Consider the following 19,285-nt stretch of genomic DNA (forward strand, 5'->3'; position numbering starts at 1 on the left):
CTGATGCTGAAGCTGAAGCTCCAATAGTTTGGCCACCTGATGCGAAGAGCTGACTCATTAGAAAAGACCCTGATGCTGGGAAAGACTGAAGGCAAGAGGGAGAAGTTGGACAAGTTGGACAAGGCAAAGGATAAGTTGGGTGGATAGCACCACTGACTCAATGGAGTTGAGTTGAGCAAACTCCAGGAGCTGGTGAAGGACAGGGAAGCCTGGCGTGCTGCAGTCCATGGGGTTGAAAAGAGTCAGACACGACTGACCAACTGAACAGAAACAATAAATGGATAAACTCATCGTGGGTTGAAAATATTTCAAGTCAAAAATATCCTTAATATACCTAACTTACCAAACATCAGAGCTTAGCCTAGCACACACCTTAAAAGTGCTCAAAACACATACATTAGCCCGTAGTGGGACACGGTCATCTAAAACAAAGCCAACTTTACAATAAAGTGTTGAGTAGCTCCAGTACTCTTGCCTGGAAAATCCCATGGACAGAGGAGCCTAGAAGGCTGCAGTCCATGTGGTCTCTGAGGGTCGGACACGACTGAGCGACTTCACTTTCACTTTTCACTTTCATGCACTGGAGAAGGAAACGGCAACCCACTCCAGTGTTCTTGCCTGGAGACTCCCAGGGACAGGGGAACCTGGTGGGCTGCCGTCTATGGGGTCGCACAGAGTCGGACACGACTGAAGTGACTTAGCAGCAGCAGCTTATGCATGGAGAAGGCAATGGCACCCCACTCCAGTATTCTTGCCTGGCAAATCCCATGGATGGAGGAGCCTGGTAGGCTGCAGTCCGTGGGGTCGCTAGGAGTCGGACACGACTGAGAGACTTCACTTTCACTTTTCACTTTCATGCATTGGAGAAGGAAATGGCAACCCACTCCAGTGTTCTTGCCTGGAGAATCCCAGGGACGGGGGAGCCTGGTGGGCTGCCGTCTCTGGGGTCACACAGAGTCAGACATGACTGAAGTGACTTAGCAGCAGCTTATGCATACTTATTACGCACATTTATTGCGTACTGTACTGAAAGTTAAAAAGAGAATGGTTGTTACATGTGTGGATTCTTTCCTCTTGGGATCATGTGGTTGATGGGAGCTATGGCTCACTGCTGTTGCCCAGCATTACAAGTATCAGACTGCATTGTCACTAGCCTGGGAAAAGTTCAAATTTCAAAATTCGAAGTACAGTTTCTATTGAATAGGTATTGCTTTCACAATATTGTAAAGTTAAAAAATCAAAAGTTGAATCACTGTAAATCAGGGACCACGGGTATATGCTTTTTACTCTAAAATCCTATTCCTAACAATTAACGTGGAGGATGAGTAATGCAGAAGGGTGAAATAAGTATGTACTAGAATCCATCAACTTCAAGATCCATGAATAAGGATCTAATTATATAAATAAAGCCTGACATGACAATACACAAAAGAAACTATTATGTAGGCATTAAATTGAACAGGGTAGACTTTTCACAAAAAATATCTCCATTAACACTATTGCTGAATAAAAAAAAAGTTAAAAAATGTGTGTGCAGAATGATCTCATTGATGTAAAAATTCTAAAGTCTAATTATATATGAAAAATATGTAAGATATTCTCCAAAATGTTAATAGTGATTATTCTCTGAATGGAGGGTTTGAGATGATTTTAAGATTATCCTCTTCACAATTTTCTGTACTATTTTCTAACAAAAAATATGTCTAACCAAAATAACATGCTGTTATAAATTCATGTTTATCACTTTTTTCACATTAATTAAGGAGGGTTAGGCCCTTGATACTTTCATAATAGATGTTTTCTGCATTTCCATTTCCATAGCAACAACATACTTGTGAGAGAATCAGATATAGTTTTAAAAGAGATACATACCTCAGATAGTGGAGTTGCCATTTCATCACCCAAAAACAAAGATACTATTTCATTGCAACAGACAATAATCATGTTCTAGAAATAAAAGACAACATAGTGAGGTTGATCTTATTGGTAAAATACTGGGTATTTTAGTTACAAATTATTTGTCTCATTTGTCTTTTGCTACATCATTCTCTAACCCTAATTCCCGGGATGAAATTTAGAGATATTCAGAGGTCACAATCTTTAAAGTAATTATGGTTACTTGAAAGATACAGAATAGCCACAAAATATAAGATTTAATGATGAATAATAAACTATTTTAGGATTTTTTTCCTGCAAATTCACCACTAAAATTCATATGTTACAGAGGTACAGGTAAGGGAATTTACACCAAAATAAGATTTTGGAAGACCACTTTTCTTCTGAGAAGAGAGCCCTGGAATAAAGAGGGTTGGATCTCAGAAAGTATTTAAGAAAAGATGAACAGTTGGGAATTGAAAAAAAAAAAAAAACTGGAAAGTGTAAATAAAGAGGAAGAGAGTGGTGGCACGTAGAATCTTTCAGCTGTGGCACGTGAACTCTTAGTTGTGAAGTCCCATGTGCTGCAACTAAGACCTGGCAAGGACAAATAAATAAGTATTTTTTTGTTTGGATATTTTTATTTTTATTTTCTTTAATTTAAATTTATTTATTTTAATTAGAGGCTAGTAAGCCAGAAAGAAAAACACCAATACAGTACACTAACACATATATATGGAATTTAGAAAGATGGTAACAATAACCCTGTGTGTGAGACAGCAAGAGACACAGATGTATAGAACAGTTTTTTGGACTCTGTGGGAGAGGGTGAGGGTGGGATAATTTAGGAGAATGGCATTGAAACATGTATAATATCATATAAGAAACAAATCGCCAGTCCAGGTTCAATGCAGGATAGAGGAAGCTTGGGGCTGGTGCACTGGGATGACCCAGAGGGATGGTATGGGGAGGGAGGCGGGAGGGGGGTTCAGGATTGGGAACACGTGTACACCCCTGGTGGATTCATGTTGATGTACGGCAAAACCAATACAATAAGTATTTTTTAAAAAGAGGAAGAGTCAGTATCGTCCTCAGTCCATTGTTGAAGACACTGCTGCAGCTCCTACTGTATGGCCACAGCTGTGTTTCTGAATGGACACTGGACCCAAGAAAGATCAACCAATCAGATTCTCCATCATTGTGATTTTTACATAAGGAAAGACAACAGAAGAGCGCTATCAGCAGTACTGGCTGCATGAGCTGAGAGGTCCCAACAGGAGTTGGAGAAGGCAGCCCATGGACTAGACGTATAATGAGTAAGAGGAGGAAACAGAGATAAAGGAGAACTTATGCCCCGGTAGGTCTGTGTGCACTCTTGGCTCCTGACTCTCCAAGTTTCATTTTCTGTGGGGTCCACTGTATTTTGTCCCTGGTCCTTGGTTATGCAAGAGCTTACTGACTATGCCCTGCCAAACACTGCCTCCTTATCAAACCTATTTCCTTTGGGTTAGTGTAAGTACTGATAGTTGTTCTTTACTTACAACTAAAGGAGTCATGATCATAAGACTGTCAGAGATAAACTATGCTTATCTCACAGTGTTGCTCACATCTTTCAACAATTTTCTTTTATTTCAGTAGTATTAATATGTACATGTACTAACATCCAGAAATATGAAAATGATCAAAGTGCATTCATTTTTAAATTAACACTCACCAAGGCTGGCTAAAAGCCTTAAAATAAAGAAACAATTGAACTCATATTAAAGTTTTAACAAATGCAGAAACATAGAAAAGATCAAAATTTGGAGTTCCAAAGCTATAGCTAATTCTATTCACTTTAACAAATATATCTGAGGCATTCTACTAGGCACTGTGGAGCACAAAGATAAAGAAACAGACCCCATCCTCACCAAGTGTATAAGAGCTGAAAAAAAATAGATTCATACTTGACTAAATAATATGCCAAGTAGAGCATGGTCAGAAAATGGGTAGCTATGACATGTTATAAGAGCCTAGAGATGGGAGAGAGAGTAATATGTATATGGAACAGGGAACATTTCCTGGAGAAAGGGAACTGAGACATGAGGAAGTAGTAGCTGGCAGAGGATGGGGACAAGGATGGAGGGAGCCATGTAAGCAATGTAACAGCAGATACTCAAGGAACATAAAGAGCCTGGCATGGTCTTTACCACGGAAGTGTATTGGAAGCTTGGTGGTAAGAGTGGTGAGGAATAAGACTGAGAGGTATACTTATAACAGGACATGTAAATGTAAGGAATTTGGGTTTTGTTGCTTAGGAAATTGAGAGGCACTGGACTGAGGGGATAATGATTGCTTTAAGAAAATATTAATAATTCTGGCCATCTGGCCACTGTTTAAAGGTTAACTAGACTAGGAAGAAAAAAGAGAATGAAATTAGCTAGGAGGCTTCTCAAATTGGGCAGGAAGCGATCATGACCAGAAGTAGGGCAGTGTTCATGGGACCAGAAAGGATGGAAGTCAGCAGGACATCCAGCACTCATCGGGGGTCACCAGGTCTCTATGGTGAACTTTGCAGTCTTGTCCCCTCTACTAGATGGGGCAACATACATCCCGGAGTGTGTTCTTACATATTCTTACTTGTACCTATTTCTATGTTTCTAATTGAGTTCTTAGGACCGGTTAAAGTATGTTTTCTTTTTATACAAAAGGTTGCAATAATAGCTGTGATGGGCCGCTGTCATGATTTCATCAAGAGCTATCAAGCAAAACGACACTGTCTGTATCATTAAACATTTCACATAACAGATGGAGACACCATGTTTCCTGATAAATGCCTTCCATGGTCTGTCTCAACACATAGTGAACAGAAATTTTGCCTCAACAACATTCTATTTCTTTGGTGTTATTTCAGGTAGACCACTTAAACGTGTCAGAAACTGGCTGATTCGCTGCTGGGCTGTGAGGGACCTCCTGTGACCTTTCTGCCTAGAAATGAAGACAAGGGAAGCACCAAGCTCATCAATTCCTGGGAAGGCTGCCAGAGGGATGCTGCAGTTGGCAAGGGGGGCCGGGAGGGCACAGACGGTCTCTTGCTCAATATTTGCCATTTCCCCCTTAAGAAGGAGCATCTGTTGATTCTATGAGTGGTGGGCCTCTGAGTTACTACAAAACTAACAGAGCCAACATTTTGACTTTGAAGTTCCTGTGGTCATTCATCAGTTTTATGAACAGAAAAAAAAAAAAAACATTCTAAATTGCTTTCCTTCCTCCAAACTCTTGCTTCCCACATCCCTCCTCCACATGCCGTCAGGGTTATCTTAGCAAATCTCAGGATGGGTCAGGGGATGCTCTTCTGGGTGCTGGCCACACTTTCTCCAACCCCCACCCCTCACCAGCCCTGCTTTCCCAGGGTCCTACATTCACCCTGCACCCCTGACACCCTGATAAAACGTCCAGCCCCATGACTTCACATGTCGTCTCCTGCTGGATCCTTGGTCAGGAGTAGGCGCTCTCCACAGGTCTCCAGTGAGAAGTTTCGTGAGCAACTACTGAAGAGGCACTACGTGTCAGTTACCGGGTGAGGTACTGAACATCGAAAGATGGAGCAGACCCCCGAGCAAAGGAACTCAAAGTCAAGAGAGAGGAAGAGACACAGAAAGAGATAATGGCCAAAACAACATGCAATAGTAAGGGGGCACAGGGTATTTGGGGGTTTAAAGAAACATGGTCTTTATTTCAGTCTACAGGCTAATAGAATGCTGCCTGAGTTACTGAAGCACAAAGTCTAGTTCAGCTTTCTCTTTAAACACACACACACACACAACCCTATGTGAATGAGATTTGTTTAAATGATAAATCAGAATAGTTGCCATCAACAGTCCCCCCATTGAGAAGGATTCTAGCAACCTTGCCCTTTTGTGTAAGTGTAGCACTCAGAATGGAGGAAACAGGAAAACGGGAACGTGTCAGAGAGACAAGGCAACTTCAATAATCAAGAGCTGAGCCAGAGTGGAAAGTTGAGAGGAGGCAAAACACTCCATGCAGACTGAGTTGGAGGGAGTACATGCTTAGTTGCTCAGTCATGTCCAGCTCTTTGCAACCCCATGGACTGCAGCCAGGCTCCTCTGTTCATGACATTTTCCAGGCAAGAATACTGGAGTGGGTTGCCATTTCCTACTCCAGGGGATCTTCCCAAACCAGGGATTGAACCCACATTTCTTCCATCTCCAGCATTAGCAGGTAGATTATTTACCACTAGCACCACCTGGGCTGGAGGGAAAGGTTCAGAGGTTAGAGAGCAGCCATGGAAGCCAGGGAGGCACGAAGAACAAGACAGTTGGGAGAAGGAGATTTAAAAGAAGTTATGCTGTATATGATGAAAGGATTCCCTCTCAGATGTTCTTATGAGAAGCTCCATGAAGATTTAGATGTATTTTCAACTGTTTTGAATATTAAATTTATGTTTCTTTGAATGGCAGACTTTTCTTGCTAAGGGCCACCAGGCAGCTGGGCTCATTATGAACATCTGGGTACGTATGACCATACTCAGCCAGTGATTAAGCTCCTCCTGACAGGGACTTAATTGTACTGATTTCAGTATGTTCTTATCTCCTCCGGCCTAGAAAATTTTTGCACATACCAGTCTCTCAAAAATAATGTGTTAATTCATGCTAATGCTTTGTATTTTGTTCTATGTTTTCATAGTACTTTGATATTTGGGATATGTTAACTAACTTTAATTGCCTTATACAATCAGGTGTCCCACACATGTTTACTAAACTCATTTTAGGTGACCTGGTAAATATATTTTAGGCTTTTTGTATTACTATGTTGTTATCATTCCAAAAAGGTGTTTCTGTCTTAAAATCAGAATGGTTTGTATCTTTCCTATGCTTTAAAGCACCTGATAGGCTCTGAAGATTCCCCATAAAGCGAAGAATGACAGGTTAAAATAACCCAGTGATTCAGAGCCAGGGTTGTTCATTTTGGAAGAAGGACATGTTTTCAAGCCAGAAGTGACTGGAACACCTGTTCTGTAGCCCTCCCAAAACATCTTAAATTAATATCTGTGTTCTCAAGTTTTTGGCTTATTCCAGACCATAGGGATTTGGAGGGGAAAAAAGAAAAAAAGAAAAAAGGAAGGGAATGAGAAACATAACAAGATGCACTACCTCCCACATCAACAAGATGCACTACCTCCATATCAACCAAAGGCACATTTTCTGAACCTTTATGTTTAACAACCCAGCAAAAATCTATACTGTGATAGAAGTAAATATATTAGATTACAGAGGTTATGAAATCCTGTCCAATTCCCAACCAGAATCGATCTCTTCAAGTGTCCTAGTTAAATTCTAATTAGCTCCAACTGAAGGTTGTCATGACAACAAACCAGCAGATTTTAGTCAATGGAATGTATTTGATATAACTCAGAACCTAGGTGCTTTTTTCCCTTACATGTTGGTTAGGATATTGGAAAAAAAGAAAATGTTATATTTCACAACTTTCAAATGTTGTGAATTAATTTGTTTGCTAATTCACCTACACTAAAAATATTAGTTTTTTCCTCACTTTGTGACATTCCTGCATATATAAATACCAACCAGAACTGGAACACATTTCACAATGCCCTAATTAAAGTTGAAGAAACATTTTTAAGTTGGAGAATAAAACAAACTCAAAAATACAGAGGAGAACATCAGGACTGAAAGGAGTTTATTTTCCTCAAGAACTGAGCCACTCATATATATCACTCTAGTCAGGACATGAAAGCAAGATGCAAAGCTTGACTCAGGCAAGGTGGGTCATCTGGATTCTCCCCTCTGCCTGCCAAATGCCCCCACTTTCCCTGTTTATTCCTAATTTGTTTGTATTCATAGTCAACTTCTTGACTCAGGAGCTGGGCTCATGGGGATGAGCTTGATACCGACATCTGACTCCCAGGGAAATTCTGATGACTCATTCTCATCAAGGAGCCATCTCTTCATCTCAATGGTATCTGAGTGAAAAGATCATGGCTAGAGACAAGGAGAAAACTAGTCCCAGGGAAGGTTAGGTGACTAACCCTTGGTATAAAGCTGAGTGGCAGGGCACAACCTAGAATGTTTACTCTATGGACACTCAAACTCCTGTCTCAGACAATGTCAGCTGGGAAGACAAATGGGTTCAGGAGAAACACAATCACTTTCCTTTTACGAACTATCTAATAATGGATTCAAAGACAATTTCAGCAAAGAGTAGTCTAGGTTATGGCTCAGGGACAGCAACCTGTTAAGTTTGGTCTATGACTAAAAAACTATGATTGTAAGAGATTTATGAAAGAAGTTTAAAAATGAGTTCTTGAAAACAGATGTGAAAGGGCAACAATGCACTTTAGGAAAAGAATTACGTATATGAATCTCATGAGCTTGAGGTATCTGATCTACCAGGAGATTTATTGTAAGTTCTCAGGATAGTATTACTATCGTTAAACATCTGGTAATTTGTGCCATAACATTTGGGGACCTGTAAAGGATGTGCAACTAAAATTCTAAGCTATCAGTTCTATGATAAATGTAGGCACAGAGCACAGGTGATACAAACTCTGGAAAGTTGTTTCTTTGCAAAGACTAACTGCTCTTGCCTGATAATCCTCTTACGGGACTGGTGCTTTCACAACAGGGAAAAATGCACTCATTCACGTCACTGGTAAATTTAGACCAAAAAACACCCACGTGTATATTCTGAAGATCAGGAGAGTTGCTAGATTTTGCACTTTCCCATAATTGGTGTGAAGATGAGGTAAACAAGAAAACAAAGTGAGCCCATACCAATCATACTCTTTGAGAATTAAAAATGTTTTCTTATTGGTAACCAATTAAATATCAAACTAGCAAAAAGTGATTAAAAAAAAGATTCAGCAGCTCAAAAATAAACGAAAGATCCTAAAAGCTAACAGAGAAGTCAAACAGATATGGGACCCAAGTGGCTGGGAATTCAAACAGAAAAGCAGCAGAGGGAGGTCCCAGAATTAGAGGTGTGCTACCGGCATTGGGGGTGACCAGTCCTTAACCAGAGTCAGAGAGGGGCCTCCAGGAAGGGAAAGAAGAGTTGAGACATAACTATTTATGCTTGGGTAAAAAAGTTTATGGATGAACATGACAGACCTCATGTAATGATCAGAGAGAAGCTAAGAAAAAAGACAGATAGAGGAAAAATCAAACCTTCTACAGGAAAGGAAAATAACCACAGTACCCTCTAAACTGTGAACACTGTTTAGAGGGTTATAATAATGTAAACACTGAATGCTGGCTTAATTAAATTCTGTGATATAACAATATTTAGAAAGGAAGGGGAAAGGAACAGTTGAAAAGTATAAGGGATTCAAGTCCTTACACATAATAGTAAAATCAAGAGATACTATATGGAATTGATACATCAAAGGAGAAAACTAATTATTTTTGGCTCTCAGTAGCATTATTCATCATTATTCTGGCTTTCCTCTTGCCAAGTTGGTAGCAGAATTGTTGGCATGGCTTGTGAATTATTCATCCAATGACATGTGAAAGGAAGTGACATGATGTAAACCTGCAGAACCAGGCTATGCTGTGCTCCCTTTCTTCGCCGCAGCCCAGTGCCTGGAGATGCTCCAGAGAATGGGTGCTCTGCTAGCCTGGAGGCTGGTGTGGGGAGCCGTGGAGCCCAGTGGACTCACTTGGATTTGAAGTTGTATTGGTTGCCTTGTTTTTCGCAACTGATTCTGCAAATTATTTATAGACTTGGAACTAAATAACAAAAGGAACAGATGAAAGAGCTGCAAGTGGACTGCTTGCAGGACTGCAGGTTGTGGACACGTTGGGCAGGAGACTGTCCCTTTTCATTTAAACCTTGTCCATCTATTTCATCTTTTTTTTTTTTTTTTCAAAAAAAGTTGCTGCAGTAACTAGGGAACACATATCTCAAGAAACTGGAGGAATGTACAAATGGAAATTCAAAGAGCAAGTGGTTAGGGGAGGACACGCATTCTCTGCTTCTCTCATTTTTCCATAGAGGATTAGGAACTCCCACTCCACTCCTGAGAAGGAGGGACACTTGTAGCTCCTTTCAGACCTAGCCAGGAGAGCAGAGTCACTTATTTGACTGATGAGTCTGAGAAAAGCAACAGAGTGTGCTAGGCTCAGCCCCATCAAAGCAATCTTTGCTTACATTTTTGGAGGCACCCTGCCTACAGGACTATTATTCTCTGCTCCTCCATGTGGTCAGCCTTCCAGGGGCAGGAGGGGAGTGGTGGAAATCCTATGGTCACACAAGTATGCTAGATAACTGTGTAACTAGGTGGGCAAGTCTGGCTAATTCAGGGGTGGAATGGTGATAAGCTTATTTGGCCATAGATCCAGTGCCATGTTTGCTAATCAGTTTTATCAGCAATGATGCTGATGTTTTGACATCTCCATATACAGTATCCATTTCCTGTGTCGCATTTTTCAACAGGTTTAGGACACAGAAGGAATAAAAGAGAAATAACCCTTTCCTCCAAAACATGAACTCCATCACAAAACCATTCAACTCTGTAATCAGATGAATAACACACTATAACGTTAATATAATATGCCTTTTTTTCTAGTTAGAAAAATACAGATGTGCAGAAAAAGTCTGAAAGATACATGCTTATCTATATTTTCTAATTTTTCTTCACATATTATTTGCATAATAAAAATGCTCAAATATTAGACTTAGAGTGAAAAATTAAAAGTAACATTATAAAGCTATAGAGCATTGTTTCTTAGGAGCCATGGTGATATCTGAATAATTTCTCTTGGTTGGCTTTGTTTTCATTACCATCTGATTCTTCGTATCAGAAGAGCTTTGAAGAAAACATTACTTATGTGTCCAAAAGTTGGGTCATATTTGGTTCTCTAAGTAGAGAAAGTAAAGGCCAGAAGAACCACATGATCTACGTTTAGTTATGTAGATAATGTTATCTACGTTTCGTTCTTCTCTGACAAAGTAAAAAATAATTTAAATGATTATGGATAATGGCATCCATCCTGCAATATAATTTTCCATTAACTTACTTCCATTTCTGCATCAATTGATTTCTCTTCTGTTTCCTCTACTTCATGTAAATTTTCATTTGAAGTAACTTTAGGAGTTGTTGGCAATGATATTTCAGCAATTTGCGTAAGATTAGATAGTTTCTCATGAACTGAAATAACTCTAAAAATAATAAACACATATGCATTTTATTTTAAAAGAAAGGCATTCATTTATTCCCAGAATCAATAATATGTGTAAAATAAATCCTTAGTTATTTAACACTTAGATTTCTGGCAACCGCCCCCCCCCCAACAAACATCACTCATTCAATTATTCCTTCATTCAAGAGACATGAGCCAAGAGATGTGATTCTTGTCTGTATGATGTTTATGATTTAGTTATATACCCAGATTTATAATTATAAACTGGCAAAGGCATAATAGAGATTCCCTGGAGGAGGAAATGGCAATCACTCCAGTATTCTTGCCTGGAAAATTCCATGGACAGAGGAACCTGGTGGGCTATAGTCCATGGGGTTGCAAGGAAATGGGTATGACTAAGCACAGCAGCATAAGCACAAAGGCATAGTGAGAAAAGGAATGTAGACAGCCAAAATATTGCTTAAGATGAAAATTAAGGAAATAAATATCTACTTGGGCAAAGAAACACCAGGTAGTGACAAAAGATCCACTCCTGCTTAAACTCAGTACCATCTCCAATTGGCTGGCTGGTCTGAAGCTAAGAATTAGGACAAGTCAGCCATGGCTCTAAGAGACCAATCAAGGAGCCCACACAGTGACGTGTATCATGTGGGGAGTGGGGGTTAGGGAGAAGAATCAAGAAAGAAGAAAAAGCAAAAGCCAAGGGTGAGGGAAGAGGACAGAGTGGTAATTACACTGAGGCCAGAAAGCTTCTGGAGTCACAGTCCAGTGACTTGTGGAGGTGTCAAAGGCAGGAGTTAACTAGTCAATGAGGTCAGAAGCTGGAAAAGCAATGAAACAGGGAAAGGAAGCAAACAGCCACCTGCAGGGCTCCCAGTGACTCTAGGATCCAGGTATGCAGAGAACAGGTGCGTGCATAAATGTGCATGGATCCACAGGTCTCTATCCAGGGATGGAGGTAAATTTTTATGTAAAAGAAGTAGACTATGCGAAAAACCAAAATGACATCAGGAACAAATGCAGGAACATCAATTCCCCAGTTTTCCACAGCATCCTCTTACTTTGCCTTCTAAAGGATGGTTAACAAGAGCAACTCCCTATAGACTGCCCTTATCTTGACCCCCATAGGAACGCAAGGAACTCCACCCGGGGTGAGAGAAATAGTCTATTTTCACTGTATCACCAAGGGATGAATCAGATGAACATTTGTCAGTTACCTTCCCCGATAAGAGCCTCAGTAACAGGGACATGTCCCTAACTTTAGTCTACTAAACTGTTGATCATAAACACACCAAAATCAAGAGCATTTTGTAGTTTTTTTTTTAAAAAAAAGAATCCTGTCAGTTTCATTACATTCTGTTCTGCAGAAATTATAATCTTTTTCATCACGCAGTTCTAAAAATAAATCCTGCTACCTTTTGGATGTACAAGGTAAGAGCAGAATTGGGCATGACTTAGTGACTGAACGACAACAAAGGTAGGAGCATGATTTCCCAGTGTTGTGGCTTAGTGGTGCTAGCACAGTCTTATGTCTAAGATTTTCTGCCATTTCACCGAAAAAAAAAAAAGGAAAAGAAAGTTGACTGAATAATTAAAAGTATGCCAGTTCTTGAAACATCTCTTGTTTTATTCCCTTTCATGGTGAGGCCAGGAAGTCTTTCCAAATGGAAATCAGGAAGCAGGAACCAGACTCTCCTCAGAAGGATGGAAAAGCACCAAGTTTCTGTTCACTGAGCACTTAGTAGGTGGTGAATAGGGGGAGGAGCTGAGGCTGACAGGTGTAGGAGGCCGTGAAGAAACTTGACATCTGCTCAGTGCTTTTGGTTTTACAAAGTATATGCATATATTATACATGCATGCAACACATATGCATATACTGTCTGACTTGATCCCAACAATAACCCCCAAAAGTAGGCAGAGTATTATTTCCATCTCAGAAATGAGAAAATGGAATGGGTTAGGCTTAAGGTCACAATAGTAACAAATAGTGGAATCACAACTAAATTAACTAAGCAAAGAAAAAAAAAAAGAAAACAAACAAGGAACTGAATAAGGTGAAATCAGAAGAGACAGAACCCAGGCATGAGCGAAAGTTAAGAATCTCCATCCACTGTTGGATGAAGAGGGAGGTAAACAATGTGGCTGATGCAGAGATTTCTGATGGGGGAACAGATAGGATTGGCCAACATATAGGACTGGGCAGAGACGGAAGGATGAGGCTGGGATGGGGATGGAGTTTGGGCTTAATTACAACTTAATACAGAGTCACATTAAGTTATTTTTAAAACACACCCTAAACTACAGGCAAAACTACAGACAACATCTTTGTACTCCCTGTGATCTGTTAATGAAGTACTAGAACTGTTACTCCAATTTGTTGTGCTTAGTTGCTCAGTTGTGTCCGACTCTCTGGACCCCATGGACTGCAGTCCACCAGGCTCCTCTACCCATGGGGATTCTCCAGGCAAGGATCCTGGAGTGGGCTGCCCTGCCCTCCTCCAGGGGATCTTCCCAACCCAGGGATCAAACCCAGGTCTCCCACATTGCAGGCAAATTCTTAACCTTCTGAGACACCAGGGAAGCCCCACAATACTAGGACAATACTCCAACACATAGTCCAGCAATACTAGGTCCTATTATTATTCTTATTTTATTGATAAAGAGACTGAGGCACACAGAAGTTAAGTAGCCTGGTCAAGGATACTAAGATAGGGAAGGCCACACTGGCATGTGAACCAAAGAAGACTGAAGTCAGAGTTCATGCTCTTAACCACTGAAATATCATACTTCTCTAAGTAAAAGGAAGATTCTTCCAAAAATGTCTTCCAGAAGTTCTCCTGGATTTACCTTGTATATTACTGAAACAGCCAACCTTATGAAAATATCAGCAAAGAGGGTTAGAATTGCAGATAATCCATCTTTACTTGCCTTTTTAGTGGAACCCAGAAAGAGCCTACGTACACACAGTTGCAAGCAGCAGATGCAACATCAGAAATATTCAGGGGCTTCATATTATATGCATACAACAATAAAACCTGTAAATGAAAAGACATCTCAAATGTGACATCAAAATTACACTCCACCTCAAAAACTACAGCATTGGCTCTCAAAACAATGTCATTATACTTTAAACGGCTTTTCTTTGAAAGAGAAAAAATGAGGCTTTTCCCCCCAATTCCCTTTAAAGAGAAATGATATGAACAAGAATTGTGCAAAGGTTATGAGATGAAAATAAATGCTAGTTGGTACTAAGATTATATTATTTTTAAAGACTGACATTTCTTACTGCAGTTAAGTTTAAAATTTAGCCTTTGAAGGTCCTCTGCAACAAGTCTAATATATACCTGGTAAATATCCAACTTGGTTTCCTGTTCCTTCTCAAAATGCCCCTTTCCCCATCAGTGGTCTTGGCTACTTTTGTGCACTCAGGCGATTCCCTTCTTCTTCTCTTTGTGCGTGCAATCCACACACAATTTTTCAGCCCCCACCTCTAAGATGAAACGTCTCCTAATGACTCATGCTTTAGTAATTTACCTAATGTTTGACCTCTTGACAGTTCTTAGAGTCAGGCCTATACTCTACGGCATCTCTTTATAATGAATTTATAGAATTTGAGATTCAGAGAAACTTAGAGGTGGTCCGCTCTAAGTCCTTCATTTTAGATATAAGAACGCTGCACCCCAGAGTTGATAATCAAAATTGACTAATTAAGTGCATTCATTTATCTCTGGTTCCTCTCAAGTCAAACTAAAGTAAGAGTAAAGGGATGTGGGAAATTCCCTGGCAGTCCAGTGGTTAGAATTCTGCACTTCCACCCCAGGTGGCATAGGTTCAATCCCTATGAGGGGTCAGGGAACTAAGATCCTGCAATCTCCCAATATGAATTAATAATAAAAAAAATTTCTTAAAGTCATAAATTCACAAAGACAGAAGCAAAAGAGAAAATGAAGTAGATGAGAGATGGAAGCAACACTGTGAAAGCACCTGGAAGAGCATAGCTGAGTCAGCAGAGAGGAAAGGTGGTGTCCCACCTGGCCTCAGAGGGGCTGCTGATGACAAGCATGACCAAGAACCCCAACAACCTCAGGAATAATCTCCCTCCCATCCCTTCTCTGAGCTCTTGCAACCAGGAGACTCCCTTCCTCCTTTTCTACCTCTTCTACGCTGCCCAAACTTCTTTCACTGTTGAGGTTAAATCAGAGAAGATCTACGAGATGCAGACATAGGGAACAGAGTTGTGGACACAGTGAGGGAAGCTGAGGATGGGATGAATTGAGACAGTAGCACTGAAACATACAAATTACCATATGTAAAATAGATAGCCAGTAGGAATTTGCTCTGTGATGCAGGGAGCTCAAATCAGGTTCTCTGTGACAGCCTAAAGGGGTGGAATGGTGTGGGAGGGAGGTTCAAGAGCGGGGAGACATATGTATATTTATGGCTGATTCATGTTGATGTATGGCAGAAACCAATACAATATTGTAAAACAGTTATCCTCCAATTAAAAATTTTAGAAAAAGAAGATATATGCTCAGGAAGGACATTAGTCCAGGAATGAAATGCTGAATTGAAAACATTGATAAGTGCAAGTCCGTATTCTGAACAAGAGGCATCCCTTTATCCCACTCTAGCCCCTACCCAGAATGTAGAAAACCAAGCAGGAATCTAGAAGATCCTCTTTGGGAAAATTTACCAGATGAAGAGAAGAGAACTTCAGATCTAACATTTCAGGATCCTCCAATGAAATTGCTAGCTCAGCTACACTGCAGTGAGGCCAAAAGTCCATAAGCCTGACTAAATATGATTCTCATTTTCTCAAACATGAGTGAAGAGCCAAGGGTCACTAGACATGAAATGAAAGGTAGAGACCAGAACTAATGTAATAAAGGGACTTGGAGAATCAGATACAGGACAGAGAACAGAAGAAAATGTCAATGAAACCATAATTAATATTCTCAGACAGAAAAAGGCCAGTGTTGCATCTAAAAATTAGAACACAATGCTATTAAAATGGAACAGAGAATAAGCACTCTTAAATTTAAAAAAAATATATGATCATAACAACTAATCAATAAAAGATTACTGAAATATAAAGTTAAATATATCTCCCCCCAAATAAACCTAAATTTAAAAACATAAATGGTGGGGTCAGGGGAAGATGAGAAAAGTAAACACTCAATCTAATAGGCTCACTATCTGAATAACAGAAATTCCAAAAATTGCAGAGATCATTAGAGGGAGTGAATTATAAAAGAAACAAATCTACATGAACCAAAGAATAAACTTCATATATTGAAAGAGGCATCCTAAGGATCCAGAACAATACCCACACCAAGGTGCACCATGCAACTTTAGAACACAGGGGACAGAGGGGAGATCCCCAGAGTTTGCAGAGGAAAGACGTCACAAATAAAGAACTAGGAGTCAGAATGGGAACAGAACTCTCAACAGCAAAGCAGAATTCCCAGAGGCAGTGAACAGTGAGTGCCTCCTACATTTTGAGGGAAAATAATTTTCAACCTAGAATTCTATGCTGAGACAACAGTGAATTAAGTATTAAAATGATGACCTTTTGTCAGGTATACAAGGTCTCTTTACTTCCTATGTAAGTGCAGGAATAATCTCAATCCATTGCCACCTTGGTAACCATCTCAGAGGACTGAAATAATGGAACTGTTCCTTGACCAAAGCTGAATGGAATGTACTAGCAAGTAATTAACACAGCTCTTTTTGGGGGTGTGAAACACACCAGGAGGCTGCCTGTGCCAGCTTACCAGCACTATTTTTTTTTTTTTGAGAAAATACACATGTTGATTACTTACATCTGGAGTCTATTTTTATCATCACTTCTCTCATTGAGTCTAGCCCCACAGTCTGGTTTTGACTACATGATCAGAGACATGAAAGAATCCTCCCAAGTAAGATAGCAGCTTTCTTGAAACCAACATATCTCACCATATTTCAGTGGTTCATGACCCATAGATAGCATGTGTCCCAGAGACCAGGAGACCAGGCAGCTCCTCCTGGGTACCTGAGTCTCTCTAATGGCTATCTGTGCTTTCTTCTTCCTGCCATGCTTTATTCTTTACTAGAGCCTTCCATGGATGCAATCTGTGGAGTCTGGTGAGCTCGGAATTACCAGAACCTCCAGCACATTCTTTCTCAGGAAGATGGAAGATGTGTTCATTTAACATGAGAGAGCAAGCCAAGTCAGAGAGAAACATGGGAGCAAGGGAATCCAACCCAGAGAGGAAGGAATTATTAGGAGGATGGATAATGGGCTCTGAAGATGATATTTGAGCCATGAAAGTAATTGGTCCAGTTTGAAGCATGTCTCTGAAGGAAAGAAAAAAGGAACTAAGAGACAAGCTCATGAGTTTGTCCACATGGAGAAGAACTGTATAGTTATTTGAAACCTTAGGAAGAATAAGAGATTCTAAAATACAGAGAATACTAAGTGAAACAAAAGTGAGGCAGGTGTTTTTTTTTTTTTTTTCCTGCAGGAAAGAAGACAAGAAAGGAAATAGTACCTTATTTGGCTCAGCAGTGAGTGACATTTACATAGTCATAATGTAAACACTGACTATGCTTTAAGAATTGTGATAGGACTCAGTTAGGAGAATGTGCAGAGAAGAAGAGTGTGTAAGGCTGATCACTTGAGAAATCATCACCTGAGCACATAATTTAGTTAAATGGGTGAAAGCAAAACAACCAAACAAAAACAGTTGAAAGAGTTTGAAGCAATTACATCTGAGGAGAGAGATTCAGGGAGAAGGAGAGCTAGACAGAGAATTGTTCTTTTTTTACTCATTAAAAATATTTGACTTTTCAAACTTTGGAAAATTTAATGAAACGTTTCTGAAAAGAAAATGAAATGAATCCCAGAGAGAGTAGCTCAAGATCTCCCAGTGCTTAGTGGTGTTTGCTCTCAGCCTGTGTTTGTTAACCTTGACTCCCAGGCTAGCACATACAATCTCTGAGGACAGGAGTGATATCTTGTACTTCTTTAGCAGTGTTTACAGCATCTCCTTTAACTTTTATTTTATGTTAGAGTATGGCTGAACAACAGTGCTGTGAGAGTTTCAGGTGCACAGCAAGCAACTCAGTCATATCCCTGCTACACGTTAACATCTTTATATTTCTGAAATTTCCATTAATCTGCTAAGAACTAGTCAAATTCCCCAAAGCATGTTAGTTGGAAATTTTAAATAGAAGCCATGCTTTATATTTAACCCCTGATTATGGAAATGACACTCTCCCTCCTAAAACTGATACTTGTCAATGGTTTTGCAACACAATTTAAAGACTTCTTTAACTGAACTTAACTGAAGCCTGGCATAGATAATTGGATTCAAAGTATAAAAGCCTGAAGTCAAAATTAACTTGAATAAAATAGGGCTGTAATTAAATAATAAAGCACTAAACTCAGAGTTGTTGTGAACCTGAGCTCTGGAGCCAGGGTGCCTGGGTTTGCCTCCACCACTTACTGGCTGTGTGATCTTGCGAAAATTATTAAAACATTATGCCTCTGTGTTCTCATTTGTAAAGTAGAAGATATGGTAATCTTCATCCAACGGATCAATGTGAGGACTGAGTCAATGTGAATTGCTTTAAGTGGTATTTAGAGCATTATTGTTGTCATTTGTAGCACCATGATCATCCCTGGCTCCTAAACCTGACGTGGATACCTCACTTCCCATATTCTCTTAGATCTGCTGCTAATCCCAAACCAGCTTCCCATCTGATCCCGCAGCCTGTTCTCATCTAATCCACTTAGTTTTCAGTTGAGAACAGTGTTTAGTTCTATTCCCAACTTGTCTTTACCCTCAGGGATAAATTATATCACCTTGCATATCCAGGACTGGATTCTTCAGGAGGTAATACACCCATGAAAAATTTTCCAATGCTTCCTTAATCACTTCTGAAAAGACTTTTTCAATGAAAAAAAAGTGATGTGATTTTTTACAAACACTGAGGGATACTATATTTAAAATTGTCTTGTATGTACATCATGATCAACTGAGATTTATCTCAGGGATGCAAGATGACTCAGTATTTGCAAATCAATCAATGTGATGCACCACATTAACAAATTGAAGAATAAAAATTACATGATTATCTCAATAGATGCGCAAAAAGTTTTTGACAAATTCAACATCCATTTATGATGAAAAAAAATTTCAACAGCATGAGCATAAAAGAGAACATACCTCAACAATATAATAAAGGCCATATATGACAAACTTACAAGT

General features: G+C 39.7%; 1 protein-coding gene across 5 annotated transcripts in view; it reads right to left on the bottom strand.

Annotated features, from left to right (window-relative positions):
• Positions 1-19,285, bottom strand: part of CFAP54 (cilia and flagella associated protein 54) — a 304,320-nt gene that overhangs the window by 21,954 nt on the left and 263,081 nt on the right. For 4 of the 5 annotated variants that reach the window (XM_070370322.1, XM_070370320.1, XM_070370321.1 and 1 more), the window contains 3 exons: positions 13,962-14,068; positions 10,911-11,052; positions 1,873-1,947 (listed from right to left, as the gene is read on the bottom strand). In XM_070370322.1, the coding sequence (XP_070226423.1) occupies positions 1,873-1,947; positions 10,911-11,052; positions 13,962-14,068 (324 nt within the window). The remainder of the gene's footprint in view (positions 1-1,872; positions 1,948-10,910; positions 11,053-13,961; positions 14,069-19,285) is intronic. The other variant, XM_070370319.1, reaches the window with a different exon arrangement.

This window comes from Bos mutus, chromosome 5 (genome assembly GCF_027580195.1).
Source record: "Bos mutus isolate GX-2022 chromosome 5, NWIPB_WYAK_1.1, whole genome shotgun sequence".
In the NCBI taxonomy this organism is placed as follows: domain Eukaryota; kingdom Metazoa; phylum Chordata; class Mammalia; order Artiodactyla; family Bovidae; genus Bos; species Bos mutus.